Here is a 27,609-nt window from a genome sequence, read left to right on the forward strand (position 1 = left end):
CCCGTGCGGACCGCGCCGGCGAGGAGGAGCTCAGCGGCCCCCTCCGGCCGCTCGTCGCCGGGACGCTGGCCGCGGCTGGGCTCGGACACCGAACGCTCGCTCCCGGGCTCCACGTCGTGCCCCCGCGGAGACCGCGGCTCGGCCCGGCGCCCGCAGGCCCCAGGGCAGGCTCAGGCTCGGGGCGGGCACGGAGGACGCGCCCCGCCGAGCCCCGGCCCCGCAGCGGAGGGAGAACCCGCCCACCACCTCGGCGGTCCGCGCCCCCGACTGAGGCCGGGAGGAGGAGGACGAGGGTGAGCAGCCCGCGTCCCCGCCGGAGGACCCGGAGGAGAGCGAGGAGGGGAGTGAGGAGCGCCCCCGCCGAGGACCGTCTGCAGGAGGAGGAGGAGGAGGGCAGCTCGCCCCTCCCCGCGTCCCTCCCCTCTCCCCTCTCCCTCCTTCCCACTCCGGCCTCGGAGCGGATGCCCGGGACCCCCGTCGCTGCCGCCCCGCGCGCTTACCGGCCGTCCGGCTCAGGCCTGGGGGTGTCGGCCGAAGGTTCCCCGCCGCCGCCCGCGTTGAGCCCGGAGGCCCGGCGGCTTCGTCGCCGCGGCCGGGGCTGCTTCTGGGCCGCCAGCTCGGGCTCCATGGCGCGGACGGGGGCGGCCTAGGGGTGGGGCGGTGGCCGGGTGCCCGGCAGACCCGCTGGGACGGGCACCGCGCCCGACCACTTCGGCCCGGAGAGCAGATCCTGTCAGGAGGGCGCCGCCACCGCCGCCGCCATCTTCCGGGGTTTGAAAATGGCGGCCGTGCGGCGACCAGCCAATCGGGAGGCAGCGGGCGGTTGCTGGGAGACGGGAGGTCCCGCCCCGCGGGCGCGGGCGCGGGCGCGGGCGCGGACGCCGCAGAGCAGTACCGTGGGCGGCCTCGGGTTTAGGTTGTACTCGGGTTCCTCCCTCCCGGCTCACCGATTGGGACTCACGCCACAGGCCTGGGCGAACGGCAGCCCGAGGCCGGTCCTACTACGCGGGGGTGGGCGGCGGGAGAGATCGGACGTGATGACCCGAACGGAGCTGTGGCGGTTGGCCACGGAGGAGCTGAATTACTCGCGTGAGGTAGATCCCAGGTACCTCAGGGGACGGAAAGGGGCTCTCGGAGCGTCTCTAGGGAACCAGCAAAACCCGATGGCGAGTCGTCCTCGGGGAGGGAGCCCCTCGCGCGCAGACCTTCCACAGACTTCGAGGAGGGAGGGAGTCTTCATTCATCCCCTAAGTCTGTGGAAGCGGCAACGAAGCGGACGGCAAGTGAGGGACCTTCTCCGGTATAAAGACGGCCGTTCTCTAGCTCGTTCCTCGATGTTAAAGGTCCCTTTCCGCGCGTCGGGGCGCGGGGGCGGGAATGAGCTGTGCGCGCGCAAACGCCAGGCGCGGAAGGGGCGCCCCGACTCCCCGGTCCCCCCGGAGCGACTCCCCGGCCCCCCCGGAGCGACTCCCCGGTCCCCCCTGAGGTTCCCCCTGAGCGACTCCCCGGCCCCCCCGGAGCGACTCCCCGGTCCCCCCTGAGGTTCCCCCTGAGCGACTCCCCGGTCCCCCCGGAGCGACTCCCCGGCCCCCCCCCGGAGCGACTCCCCGGTCCCCCCTGAGCGACTCCCCGGTCCCCCCGGAGCGACTCCCCGGCCCCCCCCGGAGCGACTCCCCGGCCCCCCCCGGAGCGACTCCCCGGCCCCCCCCCCCCCCCCCCGAGCGCGGCGGCTGCGGCTTGCGTGGGAGCGCCGCGCTGCCGGTGCCCCGCCGCAGGAAACACCACCGGCACAGACCCGGCGGCAGGACGAAGCCCCGGGAGGCGGACTCCTGCAGCAGCCGCGCCCGTGAAAGAAACTCCCGCCCTGCTTTGCTCTCGGACGTTTCAGCTCCTTTCCCCGCAGTTGCCTCTTCCTCTGACCTAGGGTGAAAGCCCTCAGACCTCGCCCGTTCTTTGGCTCTTCATTCTCCTATTGGGGCTCCCGCGTCCCTGTGACGAGGTTTGCTTTTCCCCGTTCATCCGCGTTCTGACGTTTTCCCTCGCATGCCCCTCCCCCCCCCCGACGCCCTGGGAGGACAGAAGTGAAATTTTGTTGCCCCTGGACGTCAAGATATTCATGATTAATGGCCCTGATGTTTATAATATCAGAAAAGTAAAGAGAGTTAAATAAAAAATGATAGGAAAGTGGCTAGTTATAGTTGATCCACTGGGAAGAGTATTTTCAGCCAATAAAAATTAACTATAAAGTGTATCATAGGATAGGTACTGTAAGTCTGAAATAAAAACATGGAATACAGACGTATATTCAGTATACCCTGAGTTATGAATTATAAGAGGATTAAAAGAAGAACATGCAATGTATTAAAATTTCACTAAGTAGACTATAATATTAAAATTTTTTTTTACTTTCTTGTATTTCATGATTTTTTAATCATGAGATGCTGAACTTGAATTGCATTTATAACATGAGGACAAATTCTTGTGTTACAAGAATCCTGTTGAGATATCTTACCCCACTCTCCCCCGGAAATTAAAGAAGAAAGTTTTGCTTTGCAGCAGTTAGAGTAAAACATACAGAAATGCTGTCTAAGGAGCTTTCTTTTTTCCCTCAAGTTTGTTTATTTAAGTAATCTCTATACCCAAGGGGGTCTTGAACCCATGACCCTGAGTTCAAGAGTCACATGCTCCTCCCACTGAGCCAGCCAGGCTCCCCTAAGGAGCAGGTTTCCACGCAAACATAGATTTACAAATACTCTTTTGGGTGTCTTTCTCAAAGATAATATTTCAACAGCTAGTAGACTGGTATGCATTAGTACACAAACCAATACTTCTAAAACCTAGTCTCTCATATTCTCTAAATAAATCAAATTCTTTTTGTAAAACTGCTTACCAAATGATACCTGTCATGCTTGTTTTAGCAACCAGTAAGGTCATTCAGTACATACCAGCTGTATGTAAGTGGGGTTGTAGAGGGAGAATGTTGGGAAAGCGCAGTGTCTTTTATTCGGCAACTTCCAGCAGTCTGCCTGACCCCTCTACACCATGGATACTTCAGTTCTTTCCCCAAGCCCTCAGACACATGTTTTGCAGAAAAATGAGAATGAAAAGACTTTTAAAGATATCAAAGCTGTGCAGTCTTAAACCGCCAATGGGAAAGTTACTCTGATGGTAAATGTATTTGATGGAGAAAACTCTGATGGTAAATGTATTTGATGGAGAAACTGTCCAGTCATCATATCTGACCAGCAAGAGTATTGCTAGGCGCAACAGGACCGGCTGTTTGAAATCAGGCTTCTCGTTTCTTCGAATCTATCATGTGTGTTTGTGTGTAGGGGAAGGGAAAGCTGGTAATTGTTTTGCACCTGTCTATCATCTATTTACGATCTTGGTTTGGTTTTGGATATTTCAAGGAGAAAAACAGTTAAATTGGAAACTGGAATGATGGAGGGGGGCTTTAAGAGGAATGGAACTTGGGAAGAAAAATGTGTGGCCAGGAGAAGTACAATAAATTAGAAGTAGATTGAGGCAAATTGCTTTTATGCTTAGATTTTCTGGGGAGGAGGCCACTGAAGTTTCAAAGTACAGAGTTCTGTTCCTCGTGGGGGAGGAGGGAGGTGGGAGGAGAGGGAAGAAGGTAGGGAGGTGGGCACGGTAGGGGTGGGAATGACAATGGGAAGTGATTCTGGTTGTGGCAGCCTGGGTTGCCAACAGAGAATTAGCAAAGATATCTTCACAAATGTCAGAATATCAGTCAGAAAGAATTAGTTCTCAGAGCCGAAGAATTTCTTGCTTAGAAGGTTATTTTTTCTCAATCACTTAGCCAGTGAGTTGACTAGCCTATATTGAAAAATAGTTAAAGAGATGAACTTTGTAAAGAAAGGAAATCCTAACCATACACCCCACACTTTCATACTTGCAAGTTTTTTTTTTTCCACTCTCTTTCAAAGACCTAACAACAGCTAACCCATGTGTCCGTGAGGGTTCTACCAGAGAAATAGAGCTAGTAATAAATATTTATATATGTCTATATTTATGTAAAAATGGAGGTTTATGTAGAAGAGAGATTTATGTATTTGTATGTATATGAGGTATGAAGTAGTGTGATGTGTGTGTGTGTATGGAAGTGTATTCATGGAATTTATGTGACGTGGGCTCTATAAAATCTGAAGTCAGTAGGACAGACTGGAAGGCTGGCAACTCTTGGGTAGGAGCTGAAGCTGATGCTGCTGCTTTGCTTCTAAGGCCTTTCAAGTGATTAGATGAGGCCCACCCATGTTATCAAGGGTAATATTTACTTAAAGTCAAATGATTGTCTATGTTAACCATATTTACAAAGTGCCTTCTCAGTTACAGATTAGTGTTTGGTTGAATAACTGAGCACCATGGGCTAGCCAAGTTGATACATGAAACTAACCATCACAACAGAAGACTTCTCCAGACTTGAAATTCCAATTATTATTACTTTAGGGAACTTTATTCCTTTAGGATTTAGTGTTTCAAGGAAGAAATAAATTACTAAAAAAAAAAAAGAAAGAAAGAAAGAAAGAAAAAAGAAAAAAGAAACTAATACTAAGATGCATTTCTTAGGTTATATTTCTAAAGAGACTTTTCTAATTCTGTTCTAATTCCTTTGCAAATTTAAGTAATCATAGCTCTAAGTGAGGTTGAGAATTAAAAAAAAAATAATGAAACATGCTAAATGTGTCAGTGGTTCAGAAAAGAGGTAATTAAATCATCTGATTTCCCCTTATCTTGTGTCAAACTAAAAATAATCAGGGGCCAATGGGAGAAATTTGACACAGCAACAAAATAAACACGATTCTGGTTTTATAAAATGAAACCGGCTTATTCTTTGCCTTTATTATATGGAACTACCAGAACCCTAAAAATTTGGGGGATTATTGGCAGACAGAGACAGATGGGACTGACTTTATGAAGATCAAAGTCTGTGACCAGTAGAACTCATAAATTCAGGAGAAAACTGCTGGAGTACACATGATTAAAGGAGCTCCCCATGCAGAATCAACAGATACAAGATGCAGAAGGAGTTTTAATGATTTGGAATCATTAAATTGGAAGGTACATTTGGAGCAGGTGAGTCAATTAGCTTCTTCCCCCTCCTCTGCTTGCGAAGTATACTTGCCCATTGGCTAAAGCAGTGAGTGGGGACCCAAAGCTGGAGATATGGAGCAGTGCTTCAGGACTATTCCAGGGAAGATGGGGAACACGAAAGCAGAAGACAGATAGAAGCCACTCCAGCAGTACATTCCAACCTTCCACCTGTATCACCAGAAACAGGCTGTAAAAATAGCACACACAGGCAGGCACACAGAGGTCTAAGACAAAACAGGATAAAAGATAAAACCATGACTGTTAAAAGATTTAAGGAAAGCCTTCACAATGAGAGGGACATCAAAATCCTAAAGGGGCAAGAATTAGAACACAAGGAAAGAAACAGAAGACTTCACAAACACAAACAGAAGACTTCAAAGGGAGAGGTGAGATGCCAATTCAGCCATGAAAAGAAAATACACTAAAATTCTGGTCACTTAAAAATAAATGAGGCACCTGGGTGGCTCAGTCAGTTGAGTGTCTGCTTTCGGCTCAGGTCATGATCTCAGGGTCCTGGGATCGAGCCCACACAGGGTTCCCAGTTCTGTGGGAGTCTGCTTCTCCCTCTCCTTCTGCCCTTCCACCTACCTGCTTGTGCTCTCTCTCTCTCAAATAAATAAATAAAATCTTTAAAAAAAATCTATAAAATAGAATAAAATAAAACTAAACCAAAAGACACATCGATAGCAGAAGCAACGCAGATGAAAAGCAAATCAATAGGCCAAAAGTTCTAGCTGAAGAATTTTCCAAGAACACAATGCAAAGACCCAGGGAAAGGAAAATATGAAAGAAGAATACAGAGTCAAAAGGGCAACACTAAAGGTTTCAACTTTTATCTAACTAGAGTCCAGGAGAGAGAACAGGCAGTATGGAGAGGAGAAAATAACTAAATTAAAAAGCCCAGGCCCAAGAAAGAGTAAGACCTGAGTATTAGAAGTATCCTCTAAGTATGGAATGAGGTGATTTTAAAAAGATTACATAGAACCACATCATGGAAATTTTCATGTTCAAAGAAATAAAGAGAAAAATGATAAAAGTTCTCAAAGAAAGCCTATCTATAAGGAACAAAGAATTAGAGCAGTGTAATATTTTTTAATGGAAAGAAGGAATAATGGCCAGTATCTTCAGAGGTTTGAGGACATATGGTTTGGAACCTAAAATCCCATATTCAAACACATTGTTATTATTTAAGGGGGAAGAAAAGGTGAACACATTTTTGAATCTGCAGGAACCTATCAAATTACCATCCACATAACTGAAAGAATTACTTGCATGTATAATCCAGCAACATGACTAACAAATCCAATGAGAAAGAATTAAGTGGGTTACAGGAAGCAGTAGTATATAAAGAAGCCAGAACAATTTATACTTATGCCTAAATAATTTTTAATGGCTAGTATAAAAAAATTATTTTAGTGACACCAAAATTCCAGATAATATCAATTTTGGAAGCAAGAGATGTGAGGATAGCATAAAAGGGGAAGATTGAGGGGTGCCTGGCTGGCTCAGTCAGTGGAACATACTACTCTTGATTTCAGGATTATAAATTCAAGCCCCACATTGGGCTTAGGGATTACTTAAAATCTTTAAAAATTTTTTTACAAAGGGGGAAGACTGAAAATATGTGTGTATGTGTGTGTGTATGCACACATGCGTGCATGTTTTGGTGGGTAATAGATTTCTAAAAGACTATATAAGATTAAAATAATATATAAATTAACAAATATAATCAAATTTGCGTATTAAAAATTTGACATTTTGAGGAACCTCCATGCTGTTTTCCAGAGTGGTTGCACCAGCTTGCATTCCCACCAACAGTGTAGGAGGGTTCCCCTTTCTCCGCATCCTCGCCAGCATCTGTCATTTCCTGACTTGTTGATTTTAGCCATTCTGACTGGTGTGAGGTGATATCTCATTGTGGTTTTGATTTGTATTTCCCTGATGCCGGGTGATATGGAGCACTTTTTCATGTGTCTGTTGGCCATCTGGATGTCTTCTTTGCAGAAATGTCTGTTCATGTCCTCTGCCCATTTCTTGATTGGATTATTTGTTCTTTGGGTGTTGAGTTTGCTAAACTGGGTATTTACCCTTAAGATAAAACGTAGTGATCCGAAGGGGCACGTGCACCCGAATGTTTATAGCAGCAATGTCCACAATAGCCAAACTATGGAAAGAACCTAGATGTCCATCAACAGATGAATGGATCAAGAAGATGTGGTATATATACACAATGGAATACTATGCAGCCATCAAAAGAAATGAAATCTTGCCATTTGCGACAACATGGATGGAACTAGAGCGTATCATGCTTAGTGAAATAAGTCAAGTGGAGAAAGACAACTATCATATGATCTCCCTGATATGAGGAAGTGGTGATGCAACATGGGGGCTGAAGTGGGTAGGAGAAGAATAAATGAAACAAGATGGGATTGGGAGGGAGACAAACCATAAGTGACTCTTAATCTCACAAAACAAACTGAGGGTTGCTGGGGGGGGGGGGGGATAGGGTGAAGGGGGGTGGGGTTATGGACATTGGGGGGAGTGTGTGCTTTGGTGAGTGGTGTGGGGTGTGTGGACCTGGTGATTCACGGACCTGTACCCCTGGGGATAAAAATATATGTTTATAAAAAATAAAACATTAAAAAATATTTGAGAGTAGCAGAAATACTGGAAAATGAGCTACAACTTACAAACCACTAGAAAAATATTGTGGTGCCCAAAGGGAATTCAATTAGGCTATCGAATTGGAGGAAAGTAAGAAAAGAAAAAAAGCCTAGTCAGTGGAAAATGTAAAGTAAGGCAAGAATATACTCAGGCATATTGGTAATCACAAGCACTGTGAACACACTACATTTTCCCACTGAGAGACAGAGACTCTCACTATCCTTACAAGAGACACATCCACAACAAGTTTAAAAAGCAATTGGAGTTCTAGCTCTAGTAATATGTTGGGATAAGTTAGCTGGACCCCTCTGACCACTAAGTGAAACTAAAAATGCCGACTAACACACAAAAGAACATATCAAAAGCTCTGATGAATAAGACAGTAGAGCATTTCAAGGCCAGTTCCTGAGGGAATGAGAGAGATACATGGAGGCCAGAAACTCCTTCTTGTGTTAAAGGTGCTTGCCAAACAGGGAAGCATCAGTTTTCATGGACCCACTGGGCCCAAGGGAGAGGAATCAATGCCCAACCCAGGATAGTTTCATAGGAGATCCTCCTCCATAAATTTGAACTCCTCAAATACTTACAGAATACGTGTAAGGCCACTCAACACCCAAGAGACGGCAAGGTTTTTCCTCTGGCTTTGAGCAAAGCAGGACATTGGGAGGGATTGCCTCTCAGAATTATAACCACAAGATGGCCCTAGACCAAAAGGTAACCTAAGATCACTTCACTTGGATAGTCTGAAAAATAAAACTTCAGTGCATCAATTTAAACAGATAATGCCCCCTAGATGACTTGCAAAAGTAAATGCAAATAGTCTCTGGAGAAATATGTTCATTCCAAACCTCAAAGACTCCCTTCAAATAAGTTCTCAAAGAAAACCAGAAGCACACAGTCAAAAACAAGTACATAAGGGGGAAAAAAGCCAGCGTTGGTATGAATCAGAAAAAATAACTGACAAAGTAAACAGACCTGCAAAGATGTTTGTTTCATGGAATAATCAGTTAGATTAGGAAACATCTACAGTTACTATGTCTAAACAAATAGAAGACAAGATGGAAGATATCTTGGGGAAATAGTCAATCACCCAAAAAAAACAAAAACAAAAAACAAAAATGGATGTAGCAAATTAAAAAAAAAAAACTTCCAAAAAGTGAAAAAATATAGTCATTACAATTGGCAACTTAGTGCATGACTTTAAAAAAAAGATTAGGTAAAGCCCAAAAAAGATAATGGATAAAGGGGAAGATAGCTGGAGAAATTAAGCAGGATATAACACAGAGGTATAAAGAGATTGCAAATAGGAGATGTTCAGAAACGTATAAAGTATATAAAAATGTCTAATAAAAAGGAAAGAGAAGGGGCGCCTGGGTGGCTCAGTGGGTTGAGCCTCTGCCTTCGGCTCAGGTCATGATCTCAGGATCCTGGGATCAAGTCCCGCATCGGGCTCTCTGCTAAGCAGGAAGCCTGCTTCCTCCTCTCTCTCTGCCTGCCTCTCTGCCTACTTGTGATCTCTCTCTGTGTCAAATAAATAAATAAAATCTTAAAAAAAAAAAAAGGAAAGAGAAAATGGGAGGAAAGCAATACTCAAAGAAGATCATGGCTGAGAACTCTAAAACTCAGAAAGACATGAATCTACAGATCATTAGAACCAACAAATCCAAAGCCAGACAGGTAAAGAAATCCACATAAAGACAATTACGGTAAAACTAAAGAAGCCAAAGACAAAGATAAATTCTAATGCATCCAGAGAGACCTTAAAAAGAGCAACTCTTCTACTGACAACTTCTTGTAGGCAGGAGTGGGGGCAGAAGCCAGTGGACTCAGGGAGAAATGCTGGCACAGAATTCCATACCCAATGAGATACCTTTCAGGAAGGTGGGTGAATTAAAGGCATTTGTACAAAAGGAAAAAAAGGTAATCGAAAGACCTCACTCAAGGAATTCTGAAGGATTTACTTCAAACAGATGGAAAAAAAAAGTAGCAGAAGGAATGAAAAGCAAAGAAAGTGGTAAAATAAACATTGATTTTTATGAAATAACAATAAGGCCGTGTTGGCTAAAATACATGTCATTGGCACAAAAGAAAGGATGCCAACAGATAACTTAGAACACGGGGACAAACAGATATAAGATAAAAGCACAAAATAAGATATCTAAACCCAGCTTTATTAGTTATTAAATTAGATGTAATGGACTAAATTCTTCAATTAAAAGGTAAATAAGAAAATATTTTCTTATAATTTTTGTAATGTAAGCTTACAGAGGACACATCAAAAATGTGAGAATTCTGAAAGGTTTTTAAATTCTTAAGAATGCAAAATGCTAGAAAATACATCATTCAGACACTAACCAAGAAAATAATATTGAAGTAGTAATATTACTATTCAGTAATAAAGAATTTAAGACAAAATCATTCATAGATATAGTCATTTTAAAGTGATAGAATATTTTGTTCCTTAGAAAATCTCACAATTCGGGGCGCCTGGGTGGCTCAGTGGTTTGGGCTGCTGCCTTCGGCTCGGGTCATGATCTCAGGGTCCTGGGATCGAGCCCCGCATCGGGCTCTATGCTCCGCAGGAAGCCTGCTTCCCTCTCTCTCTCTCTCTGCCTGCCTCTCTGCCTACTTGTGATCTCTGTCTGTCAAATAAATAAATAAAATCTTTAAAAATAAAAAAAAAAAGAAAATCTCACAATTTAAAATTTTATTAACATGGCCTTATTAACATGGCCTCAGAATATATAAAACAAAAATTGTCAGAGAGAAACAATAAACAAATCAACAATCATAATGGGAAAATTTAACACATCTCTGAAAGGAATCAATACTCAAAGTTTAGACTACATAGTAAATCAGTTTGAAATGTGTATCTAAAGCATTGCATCCAACAAATTACAGAATACATTCTTTTGAAGCATTCACAGAACATTTTCAAAAATTGACCATATAGCAGAACATGAAGGTTGTCTTGACAAATATATAAAGAGAGAAATCATTTAGAGTATGTTCTCTGATCTTAATTCAAATAACCAAAAATAACAGTATAAGTGTATGTTATCTATAATAATATCACAATTTAAAATAGAGCAAATAATAAAATTAGGAATAACCAAAACATAGAAATCCCCATACATTTGGAAGTGGTGGTGACAGTCAAGGCACATGAGGAGGTGAGAGGTAAAAAGACACTTTCTTGGTTCTCTGTCCCAGGAATTGTTTGAATCTTATTTAAAGGGAAGATATTCATGTAGTCCTTATGTGCTAGAAAAAGCTATTTGCTATTGCAGCGAATTTGATTCCTACTCTTTCCCCATCCATGCTTAATACATTCTTAATCCAGGAGGAGGATCTTTGAAAGAAGACCGTTGTTATTTTTAACCAGAACAGGTTTAAGTTGGAAGTAGATTTGGGTACGCTCTAATGACATCACCTGTAATTGTACAAGAGTTATCTCAGGCTGTTCGGGTCCCGCATCGCTGCTTTGGGGCAGAGAACGGGAAATTCAGGAAGGGGCTGTACTGCTTTAAGTGAAGCAGGTGTCTTCACCTCCTCAGCTGGAGTCATTTCCTGCCCGGTGATAAAGTCCACCTGGGCCTGCAGCTTGGTCATTACCGAGGGCCAGCAGGGGCACCTCCAGATCAGCATGGTAAGTGGCTGGGGTTCTTGGACGTGGTTATCAGTGTTGCTGTGGTTTTGTAGCAAATTTTACTAACCGTATTTGGCCCTCTTCCCTGCCCAACCATCCTTAATATATTCTTAGTACAAGAGAAATAATTTTTAAGGAGACATCTGTTTCTTTTGGTAACTGTGTGTGAGGCAGACTTGGAGAAGCTCTGGTCTGTTCACCTGTGGTTTTGCTGCTTTTAGGAAAAGCTTAGTGAATTTGCAGTTTGTTCCCTGCTTTTAACCGAAGTAGTGAAACAGGAACCCTTCCTTCCTTTGGTTCTACACTTGTTTTGGACCTGCTGTGCCGATTTTTCTGTAGAAACCAATTGCTCCACTTTTAGCTATGCGTTTAGAATTTCTGGGGACTTCAGACCCAAGTCATCATGGCTAGACTCATAAATGTACGACAGGGTAAAGTGCACGGCCATCTCCTTGTCCTCTCTTGGGTTTCGTTCTTGGGGGACAACAATGAACCTAGTTACTTACAGTAATTCCTGTTTGGGGATCATCTCTGAAGACCCACTCTCCCTTTAATGTCTTATGTGCTAGTCCCTGTAGGTTTTTGGTGTCTTAGAATTTTAAATTCATACTGCTTTCTCATCTGATAGTCTCACTCCCTTTGACTCTTTCTCTCCAACATTTTAAGGATATTGAAGTTATTTTGCTCTTAAAAATCATGCCTTCCTACATGAGGGATCCCTGCAGTCATGGAAACGGGAAACGTTCTGTTGCTTGACCAAATTTCGGTATTCTGGGGATGATATTTTTCAGGATCACCTGGCAAGATACTAACGGGGTGGAAAATGGGTATGGGGTACATGAGATCTTCATTCTTTCTTAAAACGTGTATGAATCTACTACTTACCTTTATCTCAAAATAAAAAGTTAATTAGAAAACTGTGCCTTCCTAGTAATTTAGATAAACATTGTAGCAGCTGATAATATAAATATTGAATTGGCAGTTTACAATCATTTTATAGTGTGGCTAATGTTTTATTATTTATTTATTTTTTAAAAGGATCTTATTTATTTATTTAACAGAGAGAGAGAGCTCAAGTAGGCAGAAAGGCAGGCAGGCAGGGGGGAAGCAGGCTCCTGATGCGGGGCTTGATCCCAGGACCCTGAGATTATGACCTGAGCCTAGGGCAGAGGCTTTACCCACGGAGCAACCCAGGCTCCCCTAGTGTGGCTAATGTTTTAACAGATAGTTTGGAAAGGATGGACTGGCTAAGAGAAGAAGGTGAAAATCGCCTTCTATGCCCTGGGACACAGTTAAGTCATAAACTCAGCTGCTTCTCAAACTGGGAAGGGCGTGACTGGTCCTTCTTGAGCCAAGTGCTCCTGTCAAGTTTGAAAAGGACCATACCAGGCCTATGTCTGAACCCCTTGGGTAACAGACTGTGTAAAGAGCAGCAACTGCTCTTTCACGTTGGTGATTATTTTTTCTCTGGGTACTTGGAGCAGATGCGTGTGCACCCGCCATAGCCTGGGCGGTAAGATGGGGTGATGTGAGAGAAATCGGCATGTGAGTGGCTCAAAAGATGGGGAAACCATGAAATGAACCCCCCCCCCCCCCCCCGTTCAGCATTTTTACCTAAATCTAGGGAGTTTTGATCTGATGACAGTAGCTGTACTGTACTGAGATCGTTTGCAGTTCAGCAGGTGTGGGAGGAAGGAAGCCGTGCTTTGCAGACAAGCACATTAGAAGCTCGTTTATGACGGAGCTGTTTGATTTTTTCTGTGCTGGACGGAGGTTGGGATCCTGGGTGAGGTGCTTCCTGAATTGAGTTCACAGACTTTGTTGTGAGAGACCCATAGTTGCGTGGAAAAGGCACGGGTGGGGGGAGTTCTACTCAAGTAGTGAACTTGAATTCCTCATAAAGCAGAGACGGCTGTCAGTCCTTGTGAATCGAGGAGACAGAGTACAAGGGCGTGATGTGGTGGAGCAGGAACAGAGTCCAGGTCGGATGGCAGGGCTGTGACTCCCTCCCTCCCTGGACGAGTGGTCTTTTCGTGGTTGATCTCAGACCTTGTCCAGCGGAAGAGCAGCCTGGACAAGGGCAGGGCTGCTGATGGGCTCACCAGGCTAACAGCTGGAAGGGGAGCCCATGCCCCCCTGCACAGACCTGTCCCATGCCCGCTGGCCGTCAAAACCCCACAGCATTCAAATGTGTCAATGCTGCCCTCGTGGTTTTTCGGGGTCTTTTCTTTCCTTCTCTTAGAGGAGTCTGTTTAAATGACCAAAACAGGTGTTGGCCTTTAAAAAGAAGGACATGAATGGTGACTGAAACGTGGGCTGGGGGAGTGGAGGCTGATGAGGGTGAGGGACAACACTGGAGTCCGGACAAGGGAACATAGTCACTGCCCAGATATAAAGATAGTTAATATTTGATGCATTTTAAGGTTCTTTTTCTCTGCTTATTTTTTAGTGTATTTGATGTCATACTTTATATAGACTTATACAACTTCTATGCCTCTTACCTCAGTTTTATCATAAGCTTTTCCCATGTCATAAAATTTGGGGGGTAAACTTTTAAGGGTTGCATAACTTTTCTTCAAATGCCCAACAATAAATGAATGTAGATTGATTCTTGATTCTCACTCTTATAAATAATACTGTGAATTCCCTTGTGCCTAAATCCTTGCATTTTTCAATGTTTAAAAATAATTCATTTATTATTAATTTTAATAATTCATTTGTGTATGTCATCTGCCTATTTCTCTACCGGCTATCTCAAGTGTTTGTTTGGGTTTTTAAAGATTTTATTTTTAAATAATTTCTTCATCCAACATGAAGTTGAACTTACAACCCTGAGATAAACAGTCACTCTACCGACTGAGCCAGCCAGATTTTCTGCAAGTTTTTTTTAATTGATGTATGTAAAATTGCCCTATTGATAGCCCTTAATGTGAAGAACTACATATCAATCATTTTTTATGAACCATTATTCTTGTTTGCTTATTGCAGTATTGAGTTTTTACATTTTGGGGTTGTGAAATCTATTATATGTTTCCTTGGTAAATTTTGCTGAGAACATCCTTTCTTCTTTAGAACACATATGCATAGTAAATATAAAACCTCAAGATGTGAAAAAGTAACATCTTTAAGTGTAATGGGTTTTAATATAGGTCAAGGTTATACATTGATTTTTGGTTTTATTCCTTTCCAGTAACTAGCTAAGATTTTTCTGGGTGAGGCAGCTTGATTTTATACATGTATAATATATTATGGATATATATTCTTAACTCACATGCTTAGCCTGTTATTCAGTAAGTCCTTAAATTATGATGCTGAAAGAAATCTTTCAGCAAAATGGGAGTCCTTGGTTCATTTGTTCTTAAAGCGTACCTGTGCCCTGGGTTTGGTTTCCATGAGACACTTAATTAGCCTTATCATACATTTCCCTCATTGGCTTCTGCAAGCTTGGTTTCTATCGACTGTGAGCAGCATTACTGAGGGACCAAGCTCATGTGATCTTCAAGGGCTGTTGGTTCTAACCTCCTACGGCTTATTTCAGAGGGAGTGCCTTTCCATCCACATTGGCCAAGCTGGCGTCCAGATTGGGGATGCTTGCTGGGAACTCTACTGCCTGGAACATGGAATCCAGCCAGACGGCGTTGTTCTCAGTAGTAGACACGATCAGCTGAAAAGTGGGAACATGGAGCACATGGATGCGTCTTTCAATACCTTCTTTTGTGAGACGAGAGCTGGGAAGCACCTGCCCAGAGCGCTCCTCGTGGATCTGGATCCCGCTGTTGTAGGTAATGTAAGGCTTGCATTCACCTGTACGTAACCAGGTCCGCACTCCAAGCAAGCAAATCCAGTGCTAGAGATGGCCTCACCAGATTGTGTGAATCTGTCTGAATAGGGCCATGGGGATATTTTTTAGATCTAGAATTTCATTCGTGACCACTTATGGCGATCGGCATGAAACATACCCAAAGGGAGTACTCGCTTAGCCTTCTTTCTCTGTGTGATGAAACAAATTCAAACCTTTTTAGTTTCTCCACACGTCTGTTGTCACAGAAGATTAAGTCTTTTTTTGGATTTGAAAGCCAGTTGCTAGAAGATTCCAACAAAGAATCTGAAATTTGGCATTACCTGACCATGACTCTGAAGAGGCAAGGAACCAGACAAATCTAACTTTGAGAAATCAGCACAATTTTATGATTATTAATAGCAGACTTTGTAGAATCTTGTCCAGAAACATGGCACAGCAGCTCGGTTCCAAGAGGAAGCCTCACCTGAGCACAAGGCAGAAGCCCGTGGCATTTTTTGTAATCTAGCCTTGGTAGTCCCAGTGTGTCACTGTTGCTGTTTGATGGCTTGAAACCATTACAGAGATCCCCCCAGGGGAGGAATAGCGGACCTCACCTCTTGATGTGGAAAGAGCGAGGTTCTAGAAGCACACAAGAAATGGAAAACATTCTTGTGGCCATCTTCAGAGAATGCAATCTGTACACAGTGGATTGGATTTCATTTCCTTATTGGAACCAGGTCAGCTCAGGTAACTGATCAACCAAGGAAAGGAAAAGATGGAGTGTTAGTACGAGAGGAGGGTCAGAACCGCCTCAGCCAGGATTCCTATGTGCCGCTTCCATGTTTGCTGGGTGAGAAAGGATGAAAATAAGGAAATATTGGTGGCTTCAGGAACTGGGGAGATTCGCATGGAGGCTAGGAGAGGCAGTTATGTTGTCTTCCAACTTGAGCTCTAAGTGCCTGAAGAGAATATCTGAATTTTTGTTTCAGACAAATGGGGCTTTGCAGCTGTGAGCATTAGCTAGAGTCTCGTATCCTAGAAACCTGGGCAGAGTAGAATATGTCCCCAGAGGACTTTGGTGAATGTAGCTAAAGCAGTAGTGTGAGAGACCACATCTCGGTGTCCGGAATGTTGTGGCAGGCGTTTTAACTTGCGCCTATCTGAAGATGCTAGGCAAAGAGGCAGCTTAGGATCTGGAATCAGAAGCTAATAAGCATGTCAGGGCAGAGATACATGGCAGGAAGAGACCAGAAGAAATTCCCCAGTCCTCTAGAAAACAGCATAGAGAGAGGGCAGTTTTGAGGATCTGGAACTGGCCCAAACAGAGAGGCATAAGCTCCAGGTTTTAGGAGAAGGCACTGTTTTTTCCTTGTTCTATTCAACAAATAAGAGAGCCTCATGCGTGCAAGGCACTATTCTTGACATTGGAGGTGTATATACTCTGAGTCTTCATGGACCCTCCATTCTAGTGGGATGCCTGATGGTCATCAGTGGCATGGAGAAGAATAAAGCAGGGCCACAGGGATAGGGAACGTTGTGTGAGTGGGGGGAGGTGCTTTTTTCCTAAGGGATGCCGAGGAAGGCCTTGTAGAGAGGGTGACATGTAGGGATCTGAAGGAAGTGAGGACATCTTCCTCTCCGGAAGAGCCTAGAAAGGACTTTATGGACGAAGTGATACTCCATCTGAGTCTTGAAGGCTGGGTAAGAGTTTGTTTAACAGTTCACAGGTGAGAGAGGATGGAAAACATATTGTTTCAGCTTGAAAAGGGAGAAGATGTTGATACAGCAGACTCACAGAAGACGTCAACTGGAGTGGAGGCCGGCTATGGGATTTCTTTGAATAATTTGTGTGGTGTGAACCTCATCACAAATAGGGGGCCAGTGAAGATTTAAGAGCAAGGAAAAGACAGATTGAGAACTATACTTCAGTAATGTTAATCACAGAGATTTATTCATTAATGTATACAACATTTCTATGTACCAGGTACTAATCTAGAAAGAGAGTAAACTGGAGAAAGTTACAAGGTTTTTGTGATGTGTGGAGGGAGAATGGAGAAGAGAACCCAGATTTGAGAGACCTCCATCTAAAACAAGAGCAACAGATTATGTGTCAGTGAATGTTCTAGAGAGAATTCAGAGATGGCAGTCAGATTTTACTGTTTGAATAATGAGATTGATAAATGAGGTAGGAATTGCAGAGGGGGTTCTAGGTGTGTGGGAGTAGGTAAGTTCCATTTGCATGTGAAGAGCCTGGTCCTGGTAAAAGATGGGGGAACCAGAGGGGTTCAGTGAGAAGTTATCCTATAGAGAAGAAACTCAAAAGCGGTGGTAGTAGCTGGTCTTGTTCAAAGCCAGCCCAAATGGTTCTAGAATGAAGGAAAGGTGAGTTTTTATTGTGTCTGTAGAGTAGAATTCTACTGAAGATATTTGTAGGCAGAACAAGGAGAGAGGGAGGGGCAGGAGGGTTCGGGGTGGGTGAGTGAGGGGACCCGAAGCATGGAGAGGAGTGGGTCATGCCTCTCCTTCTCTGAGGTAGAGACTGAGGATTTTGTGTCAAGGAGGAAGGTGCTCATTGAGGAGTTCTGTGATCGGAATAATGGGGTGATGCTGTGTGAGAACTCAGAGAAAGGACAGGAGGTTTAATCCACGTTTGCAGAAGAGGACCGAGGGTCAAGGGAAGTGTGAAGGGTGTGCTGAGTGTGGGTCTGAGGGGCGGGCAGCACAACTGGGGTGGGCGGTGCCTGTGGTATGTGGACAGGGGGAGCAGGGATGTGGGCCTGGCGGCAAGCGTCTGCTTCTAATCCCAGGGCCAGGCTGTCCGGTGAAGCCAGCCCGAAGGGAAGAGGGGTGGAAAGGGGAGGCTGAGGTGAGAAAGAATTTAGTATCTTTCAGTGAATCCAATGAACATTCATTCCAGCTAGGTAGAGACGAGCACCGAGAGGAACGAATGTCCATCTCTTCCCTCCTACTGTCCTAGTGAGTTCAGACCATTTTAACAAAATATTGCAGACTGGGGGCTTAAACTACGGGAATTTATTCTCATTGTCTGGAGGCGAGAGTCCACGACCAGCGTGGCAGCCTGGCTGGTGTCGGATGAGCGCTCTCTTCCCGATGTGCAGACAGCTGCCGTCTCACTGTGTCCTCACATCCGGCCCCTTGCAAGGGCACTAACCCCATTCACCAGGGCCCCACCCTGGCCCCGCCCCCGCCCAAAGGCCCCTCCTCCTCACACCCTCACCCTGCGGGGAGGCTTCAGTGTGTGACTCCTGGGGAGACACGAACATTCAGTCTGCAGAAGCCACTGTTATTAGCAAAAAACCACACGGGTGTTTTCCTATAATCCTTCCAGCAATTCTGTCAGGAAACCTTGTTGCCATCTTCGGTTAACAGATGAAGAAGCTGAGTCTTGGGCAGGTCATGGAACTGGCCTTAGGTTGTTGAACTGTTGAGGGGAGAACTGGGTTGACCCTAGGTCTGCCAACTAATAAAAAGCCATTCTGTTCCAACAAAAGAGCAGCATAAGCTAGTGGAGAAGAAAATGTAAGTGGTCGTAGCAACACCAACACACGTGGTCATCTGAGGCGTATGAAATTGTCCGTGGTTGGTTATTTCTTCCCTAAAAATTGCCAGCGTCCTTCAATGCAACCTAATAGCAGTAGAAATGCCCATGAGATGCAGCGGTACCCCGAGGAAGGAGTGAGCAGCTGGGGAGCCATCAGACATCTTCAGCTGAGGGAGCAGCGTAGGCAGCTTCCCAGAGGCGTGGAGGGGCGGGCACCTTGAACAGGAACAGGGTGTAGGTAGGAGAGTGATGGGGACAGGAATCTGGCAAGACTGTTGAGCTGGGTCTTGGGGGAGCAAGGGGAAGTAAGGAAGTTTGGTTGGAGAAAGGATTTCACAACTTTAAGGTTTTGGATGGGGGGGGGCAGTTGTGAGTGATTTCAAGAGGAATGGGGCTGATAGCATTGGAAGTAAGGAAGCAAGGGATTGCCAAATAATCGTGTTTAAAAACCACTGAACGCCGTGAGGGTGCTGGTTCAGGATGCTGGGTCAGATGCTCCTGTCATTCAGGAAAGTAGAAAAAGTGCCAGGAAGTGAGAGTGGACAGCTTGGGTAGCAGAGCTACTGGTAGCACTAAATGGTAGTGCTGTAATCACTGATCTCCAAGAATGGTTTTTACCGAAAGAATTTATGAGTGACCCTCAGGATCTCCACTGAACGTTGACATGAAGAAGCAGGCTTCCAAAATTCCAGAAATTCCCTTCTTTGCCTGAACTCCGCCTTATAGCTGTAAGCGAGAAGCAAATAGTCCACAGAATTATACGCCCACTTACATCTTGTTTATAAATATATCTTTTAAAGCTCTTCACTTTGGTGGGTTTTTTGATTTGTCTTTTGGTTACTTTTTGGGTGTGTGTATGTTACTTAAGAGTCCTTTAAATCAGTTTTAGTAAATTTAAACATTTGGTGGTGTGCAAAATTGTGGTTAGAAATTCATGGTTAAAGGGGCCCCTGGGTGGCTCAGTCTGCCTTCGGCTCAGATCACGATCCCATGGTCCTGGGATCGAGCCCCGCATCGGGCTCCCTGCTCAGTGGCAAGCCTGCTTCTCCCTCTCCCACTCCCCCTGCTTGTGTTCCCACTCTCGCTCTGTCTCTCTCTGTCAAGTAAATAAATAAAATCTTTAAAAAAAAATGAAAAAAAAAATCGTGGTTATGGGCAGGAGAGCAAGGTGAACTGAGAGAGCCATCTCGTTCTTAGAAATGGAGCGTGTTTCCTCTCAGGCAGTGAGCTTCTAGGGCTATCTGTAGGGATCTGGTGATGAGTCAGTACAGCGTTAGCATAAGTACGTGTCGTGAAGCCAGTTGTGTCATTATTATTTATAATTGTTGTCATATGGGCCGTTACATTGTGCTCTACGATCTCACGTAATCCTCATAGGAGCTCAAGGGGGTAGGTCTTAACATTATCCTTATATGTGAGGTGAGGTCATTGGGATTTAAGGATGCTAAGGAACTGCTGGAAAGCCGAGTGAGGAAGGAAACCGTGAATTTGGGAAACAGATTCTCAGATACGTGCTCGTGAATGCTGCACCGCATGGCATCCTGCCGTAAGCTGGGCAACGTTCCCAGAGCCTGCTTGGCCCTCAAACACCGATGTGTAATTCTGTAGGAATTGGGCTATCTGGGTACTTCTCGGCCTGGGGAGCAGGACCTGGGCCTGAGGACGTGTGTTTGGTATTTTCTCAAGCTGAGCAGGTTTTTAAAAGGAGGAAAACCAGGCAGGAGTTGCCCTTGGCTGTGTTGAAGACTGCCAACATGTTCACCCCAATTTCCCTGCTACTTGCGCTTTTATCAGCCACATTCGAGTTGGGGAGGGCATCTGAGCTCATCACACCTTCTTTGTTAAAGCCTCTTTTAAAGTGGACTAGTAATAATTTAGATCAGTTTGCTTTTTCCTGCTTTTTTTTGGCACTCATTCGGCGATTTGTAGATAGAAATACTGGCCTTAGAATGCCGGAGCATCACAGGGTGTGTGATGGGTTTGAAGAGTGTCTCCTAAAAATGTGTCCACCTACAACTTCAGAATATGCCTTTATTTGGAAATAAGGTCTTTGCCACTGATGTTCTAAGTTGAGGTCCTACAAGATTGGTGTTGACCATAACACCAAGGGTCTGTGTCCTTATGAGAGGAAGAGCGGACCCAGTCCCGGGGAGTGGGCATGCGTGATGGAGGTAGGCTCGAGTGTGTGGCCCCAAGCTGAGGACCCGCTTCTCCCTGAGACTTGCGGCAGGAACCAGCCCTGCCAACACCTTCACTTTGGACTTCTGGCCTCCTGAACTGCGAGAAAAAACATTTCTCTTGTTTTCAGCCACCAGGTGTGTTGTAATTTGTTACAGCAGCTGTGAGAAACTAACAAAGGGTCTACACTGGGAAAATGTACTTCCCATTTGTCTGGAAGTAATGATACTGTTCTAGACTGAGGAAGGCCAGCTCGGCAGTTGAAAACCCTTTCTTTACCGTGACACTGGGGAAATCAGCATTGGGTTGGCAGTTGAACTGGCAAAGGGTTAGCTGTCAAATGGAGGGAGCGTGCTGACCTCCTGTCCCCTCTGCAGATGGGATTCGGGCCGGCCAGCGCCGCTCACTCTTCCACCCGGAGCAGCTCGTCAGCGGGAAGGAAGACGCCGCAAACAACTATGCCCGCGGTCGCTACTCTGTGGGGTCCGAGATCATCGATCTGGTGCTCGAGAGGATCCGAAAGCTGGCAAGTGGCCCCTTTCTGCCTAGCGGGGGCCCGTGCCTGAGTGCCTGGGATCCGCCTTCCACACAACACCCGGGTCACCGCCCCCGGCCTCTCCCGCAGACACTCAAGGCTGGGAGGCACCTTGGTGTAGGCTTGGACGACACTTCGTGATGGAGGATGCATGGAAGAAACCATTTCCGTTTCGCTTACTGCAGCCTCGTCTTCTCTTTCTTTTTAGATTTATGAGGAAAGACTTTGGTTTTTCCACTGCTTTATTGAGATACTGCGCAGTGATGGCCACAGTGCAGTTAACGTGTGTGTGTGTGTGTGTGTGTGTGTGTGTGTGTGTGTGTGTTGACAACGTTCAAAATCCACTCTCTTGGCAACTTTGAAGCCTACAGCACAGAATTGCTAACCAGAGCCACGGTGCTGTCTGTTAGCTCCCAGAATGGACTCATCTGCTAGCTGGATGACTGTGTCCTTCAACGTCTCCCAGTTTCCCCTACCCACAGCCCCCACCAGATACTGTACTACTTTCCGTTCTTATGAGTTGGACATTTTCCGATTCCACCTATATGAATGGGATGATACAGTATTTGTCCTGTTGTGTCTGACTTATCTCTCTTGGCCTAATGGCCTTAAGGTCCCTCCATGCTGTGACAGAGGGCAGGGTGGCCTTCTTTTTAATGACTAGCCTCCCTCTAGTCTTGCAACTGCCCACTCAACATGGCTCACCTTCTCACAGACCTCCAAAGCCTCCTGACACCTGTCCTTTTCCTGTAGTCTCGCTATTCGTGAAGTTAACAGGTGACACATCCCACCAGGAGATTAGTTACTCTAGTTCCTGACCTGGAACTCTTCTTTACGGACCTGCATCTGGAGAATCCTTTGTCTAGTACACATATTGGTGTCTGGCATTCTCCTCAATCACACGATGCCTTTTACAGCTGCATAGTAGGCTGGATGTACAAGTGAGAGGTACTTCATCTCCTGGGGGAAGCGGGAGGCGTAGGTTGCTTCAGTGTTTGGCCATTTTGTTTGTTACTGAGAAAGACTGTAGCTCACAAGCTGATCCATTTGTGAAGGACAGCTAAAGACAGTTGAATATTTATGCTTCGTTTATAGTGAAATTCTAAAGTGCTTCCCCTCCCCCACAGGTAACCACTCACGTGTGTTCCTGGGGCGTTAATAAAGGCACACTCGTCCTTTCTGAAAGTTTTGTCCGGGGGAAATTCTTGTCTCCCCACTGCCACTGTGGGGTTCATGCGGCCCAGGTCTCACCTCTCCTTTGCTTCCCCAGGCAGAGCAGTGCAGTGGACTTCAGGGATTTTTGATTTTCCGAAGCTTTGGAGGAGGCACTGGATCAGGATTTACATCTCTCCTAATGGAGCAGCTCTCGATAGAATACAGCAGGAAGACGAAATTGGAGTTCTCTGTCTATCCAGCCCCCCGGATTTCCACTGCTGTCGTGGAGCCTTACAACTCCGTCCTCACCACGCACACCACCCTGGAGCACTCAGACTGCACGTTCATGGTGGACAACGAGGCCATCTATGACATCTGCCACCGTAAACTCGGTGTCGAGCGCCCCTCATACGCCAGCATTAATAGGCTGATAGGCCAGGCGGTATCTTGCATTACTGCCTCTCTCCGATTTGAGGGGCCCTTGAATGTGGACCTCATTGAATTCCAGACCAACCTTGTCCCTTATCCAAGAATACATTTCCCCGTGACAACCTTGGCCCCCATCATCTCTGCTGACCACGCCTACCATGAGGAGCTCTCTGTGTCCGACATCACCGCTGCTTGCTTTGACTTCTCCCATCAGCTGGTCAAGTGCGACCCTCGGCTGGGGAAGTACATGGCCTGCTGCCTACTGTACAGAGGGGACGTGGTCCCCAAAGACGTGAATGCAGCCATTGCAGCCATGAAGTCCAGGAACTCTGTGCAGTTTGTGGACTGGTGTCCGACTGGTTTCAAGGTGGGCATCAACAACCGGCCACCCATGGTGATGCCAGGAGGGGACCTGGCCAAGATCCAGCGGGCTGTGTGTATGATGAGCAACACCACGGCCGTCGTGGAGGCCTGGGCCCGCCTGGACCACAAGTTCGACCTCATGTATGCCAAGAGGGCGTTTCTGCATTGGTACAGCAGGGAAGGCATGGAGGAAGGCGAGTTCTCAGAGGCCAGGGAGGACTTGGCCGCTCTGGAGAAGGATTATGAAGAAATGGGGCAAAGTTCCTGATGGAAATGTGGCCGAGGAGAATGAGTGTTAAGTTGAAGTGTCTTGCTTTCTTTCAAGACGTTATGTACTCTTGGAGGGTAGGGTTCTCCCTGATTGGAAGAAACTGGAAACCCAATCAGACAAGACCCTAAGCTCAGCTCTCAGTCAAATGGGTCAGTATCTTGTCTGTTGGTTCAGCCCAGCTACCTGTGGACCCCCTAGGTTTGGGGTCCTTTGAGCCTCTGGATCATGCCCATGTTCCTTTCTTTCTTTCTTTCTTTTTTTCTTAGAATGGAAAGCTAGCTTTATTCTTTGCTCCTTCAAAAAATGATGAAACCTTAAAGTCAGTGCTTTCCCATTCCCTTTCCTGTGGTGTAAAGGAGCACATGTTAATTATTAATGTTATTTCCCCCCTGTCTATGTTTTGTACATTGATTAAATAATGACTATTTCAGTATCATTCTTTTCTTTCTTTCAAAGGTAGGCTTTAAAGTCTCAGTTTTTTTTTAATATGCAAACAAAAAGCAAGAATATTTTTGGGTCTTTCAAAAATTTACATCTGTATTCCTGTGGGTCAGAAGGTGAGAAGGATCTCTCTCAGCTCCCTGTTCTTGAAGAGATGTTCTCAAAGTGTAGCCAGCAGAACCCTGCATTGGAACCAGTGGAGAGGTTTAGGAAAAAAAAAAAGCAGATTCTTGGGGCACCTGGCCGACTCCGTGGGTAGAGTGTGTGATGCTTGATCTTGGGGTTGTAGAGATTACTTAAAAATAAAAAAATTAAATTTAAAAAATATGTAGATTCTTGAGGTACAGAAGCTCTGGGGATTGGAGAGGGCATGACCTAAGAATCTGAAGTTTAAAAAACACACTTGGGGGCACCTGGGTGGCTCAGTGGGTTAAACCGCTGCCTTCGGCTCAGGTCATGATCTCGGGGTTCTGGGATCGAGCCCCACATTGGGCACTCTGCTCAGCAGGGAGCCTGCTTCCTCCTCTCTCTCTGCCTGCCTCTCTGCCTACTTGTGATCTCTCTCTGTCAAATAAATAAATAAAATCTTAAAAAAAAACACACACACACAGTTGAAGGAATTCATTTTTGGAATTAAACTATCCTACTTTCAAACAAGTTAAAACTTAAAGTGGAAGAAGTAGTTATAAATGCATTAAAGCCATCAGCCACATTTTTATTATCCATGATGCTTATTTTAGTCTGACTAGTCACCAGCCTTCAGGTAAACCAGACCCTGCAAAGGTACTCGCTTGGCCTTACGTGTTGCTCTTGAGCTGATGGTAGATATTTTCCAGGTGCCTCATTCAGCTGTGGTGTTTCCCCTGCAGCCCTAGTCCTCCATCTGTGCCCTCTTTGCCTAACATGGTCAGGGTGTTGGGTTCAGGTAGATAATCTGAGGGTAATTGCACGAAATCCTTGGCTGAAGGCATCAAGCTGAGGGTCATACTGGGAGCTTTGCCAGACTGTAGTGCGACACCTTCTTCTTACGTGGACCTGGCTGGCATGGGGACTCCACCTCTAACGGCCTCCTGGTCGATGCGCTTACGTACTAACATCACTGCCCTGGGATGTGGCTTCAAGAGTTCCATTCACATCACATAGCCTTGTGCAGCCTTCTCTTGCACCACGTCTGCTCCTGGTGGAGATGCTCTTGGTGCCTTTCTCTGGCTCTCACTTCCGTTGTCCACAACCACATTCGCTTCATGTGAGTGACCGAGAAGACGCTAAGTGTTCCTTCTCTCTGGAGTTCTTTATCGAAACTTTCGCCTCTCTGCTATCTTCTCAGATAGCCTTGCCTGCGCTTAAATTTAGCTTCTTCCAAGAAAAGCTTACCACTATACCTCCAAAGAAATCTGCTCTTCCCTGAGTGCTCTGTCTTGTCTATTTCTGTCTTCATCCCAGATTCTAAACAACGCTGTCATTTTTGACTGCCTTCTTTCTTTCTACAGAGCCGGGGTCTTAGCAATTCTACTTCGGTGGTGATTCCAGGATCCGTTCCCTTCCTTGTCTTCCTGTGGAAGCCATCCTAGCTCAGGCCCGCACACTAGTGCCCAAAGGCTTTTCTGCCTCTCCCTTTGTCTTGCTGCCCCATCCAGCCCACCTGTGATGATATTCCACAGCACAGCTTGGGTTATTTTCCCCCCTTGCTCAAAGCTTTCATGATTCCCATCTTCTTAAGTATGAAGTCTAAATCCCTGCCCATGGCGTGCAGAGCCCTGTCCCCACTAGTTCCAACTTACATTTCCAGTCCCATCGTTCCCTGTGCTGCCCGGCATTCCATCCACACTGGGGAGCTCACTACTTCTAGCACCTCTTCTTCTCTCGCCTCTGCCTTTGCTCCTTCTGGCTGCTTTCTTTCTTCTTTCCTTCTGTGGCTGAGTGATAGAACACTTCCTTCAAACCCAGTGCACCTGTCCTGTGAAGCTTCTTGGGTATCCATTTGCGCCCACCCCAGGATTAGAGGCATTTGGGATACACTGTGAAATCTCTCACTGCAGTGGAAATAATGTAGTAAACACTCATTTGAGGGGTGCCTGGGTGGCTCAGTCGGTTAGAGCCTCTGCCTTCGGCTCAGGTCATGATCCCAGAGTCCCAGGATCGAGTCCTGCATCGGGCTCCCAGCTCCATGGGGAGTCTGCTTCCCCATGGGACCTTCTCCTCGCTCATGCTCTCTCTCACTGTCTCTCAAATAAATAAATAAAATCTTTTTTAAAGAGTCATTAATGAATTACATATATATTTTCATGTGCATATCCTATATTGAGTTTTTAACTAGCAGACTTTTACTAGTTCTATGTGCATGTGTTGTTTCTCTCTTCAGACACCAGAGGGCACAAGTGAACGCTTAACTAACCCCTCAGTTCCTATCATTGTTTTGCTATTCTGAAGGACATTTGTGTGTGTGTGTGTGTGTGTGTGCGCGCGCGCGCATGCGTGCCTGTGTGTGTGTGAATGCACACACTCAGAAAAGACCATCCAGAGAAATGGTAGGGATGGGAGCCTGAGAAAGTGTGAGAGACAGTCCCAAGAGATAACTGCCCACAGTGGATGGTCATAGGAGGAGCAGAGTGGTCCACTACGATGTGGAAAGAGTGGCAATTAAGGATTCGGGGGCATTTGGGGCACCTGGGTGGCTCAGTGGGTTAAAGCCTCTGCCTTCGGCTCAGGTCATGATCTCAGGGCATGATCTCAGCCCGCATGGGGCTCTCTGCTCAGCAGGGAGCCTGCTTCCTCCTCTCTCTGCCTGCCTCTCTGCCTACTTGTGATCTCTGTCTGTCAAATAAATAAATAAGACCTTTTAAAAAAAAGGATTTGGGGGGTTTGTTTTCAACACAGGTAAAGTGAAGTGGGTTTGTGTGCTGCTGTGACTGGTGCGGTGGAGGGGGTAATGCTAATGACGCAGCAGAAAGGAGGAAGCGTTGTTGGGTCGGTGTCTCGCAGTGGCCAAAGGCGATGGGAACTTTGGGCATGACACGGGGCCCACGAGTGGTGCGTCCAGCTTAGAGTAGAAGGCAGAGTGTGTGGATGGTGATGCCTGGGGTTTGTGAAATTTTGCTTCAGAAGCATCTGATTTTCTTAGTGAAATGAAAAGCGAGGTCTCCAGCTACGATGGGAACATGGGGAGGAAATATGTGAAGTTTGAGGAGAGAAGAAAATGAGTGCACGTCTCGGGTAGTCAGGGTGGGAGTGGCAGTGTCTTTGCTGAGGGCTTTGTCCATGGAGGGCTTGTCGGGATTGTAAGGTGAGATTGGTGACTGTGTGCGTGCGAGTGTGGATGAGTACATGTGCACGAGTGTGTGCGTACGTGTTAAGTTGTGTTTAGCTTCAGAGTGTAGGGACAGAGCAGTGGGGTGAATTCACCAGGCTCTCATCAATAAGACAAAGCAAAAGCAGAACAAGTTTTTTTGGAATTGTATGAAATATCTGA

The 27,609-nt window shown here is 45.9% G+C and overlaps 2 protein-coding genes across 10 annotated transcripts in view; one reads left to right on the forward strand and one right to left on the reverse strand.

Moving 5' to 3' along the window:
• The window catches only part of NET1 (neuroepithelial cell transforming 1), a 59,283-nt gene extending 58,513 nt beyond the window's left edge, over positions 1-770 (reverse strand). Inside the window, exon 1 of the mRNA XM_082742326.1 lies at positions 501-770. Within this exon, the coding sequence (XP_082598452.1) occupies positions 501-628 (128 nt within the window). The 5' untranslated portion in view covers positions 629-770. The remainder of the gene's footprint in view (positions 1-500) is intronic.
• TUBAL3 (tubulin alpha like 3) lies at positions 21-24,132 on the forward strand. 9 transcript variants are annotated; one of them, XM_082742328.1, is made up of 4 exons: positions 929-1,094; positions 14,964-15,207; positions 21,324-21,476; positions 22,756-24,132. In XM_082742328.1, exons 1-4 carry the CDS (start codon positions 1,038-1,040, stop codon positions 23,694-23,696), a joined length of 1,395 nt encoding a protein of 464 aa, XP_082598454.1. In that variant the 5' UTR covers positions 929-1,037; the 3' UTR covers positions 23,697-24,132. The 9 variants fall into 9 exon arrangements, with proteins under 9 accessions (XP_082598460.1, XP_082598454.1, XP_082598458.1 ...); XM_082742330.1 differs by having other exon boundaries at positions 1,020-1,105; XM_082742329.1 differs by lacking the exon at positions 929-1,094 and adding an exon at positions 11,362-11,425.
• Positions 24,133-27,609: the final 3,477 nt, after the last annotated feature.

This window comes from Mustela nivalis (assembly GCF_964662115.1).
Source record: "Mustela nivalis genome assembly, chromosome: 7".
Lineage (NCBI taxonomy): Eukaryota > Metazoa > Chordata > Mammalia > Carnivora > Mustelidae > Mustela > Mustela nivalis.

Bases quoted from the DNA above. Each gene is read 5' to 3' on its own strand.
- TUBAL3 (XM_082742328.1), top strand. From the start codon at position 1,038: ATGACCCGAACGGAGCTGTGGCGGTTGGCCACGGAGGAGCTGAATTAC. The intron at 1,095-14,963 runs GTAGATCCCAGG...GGCTTATTTCAG, and splicing joins AGCTGAATTACTCGCGTGAG to AGGGAGTGCCTTTCCATCCA. The intron at 15,208-21,323 runs GTAATGTAAGGC...TCCCCTCTGCAG, and splicing joins TCTGGATCCCGCTGTTGTAG to ATGGGATTCGGGCCGGCCAG.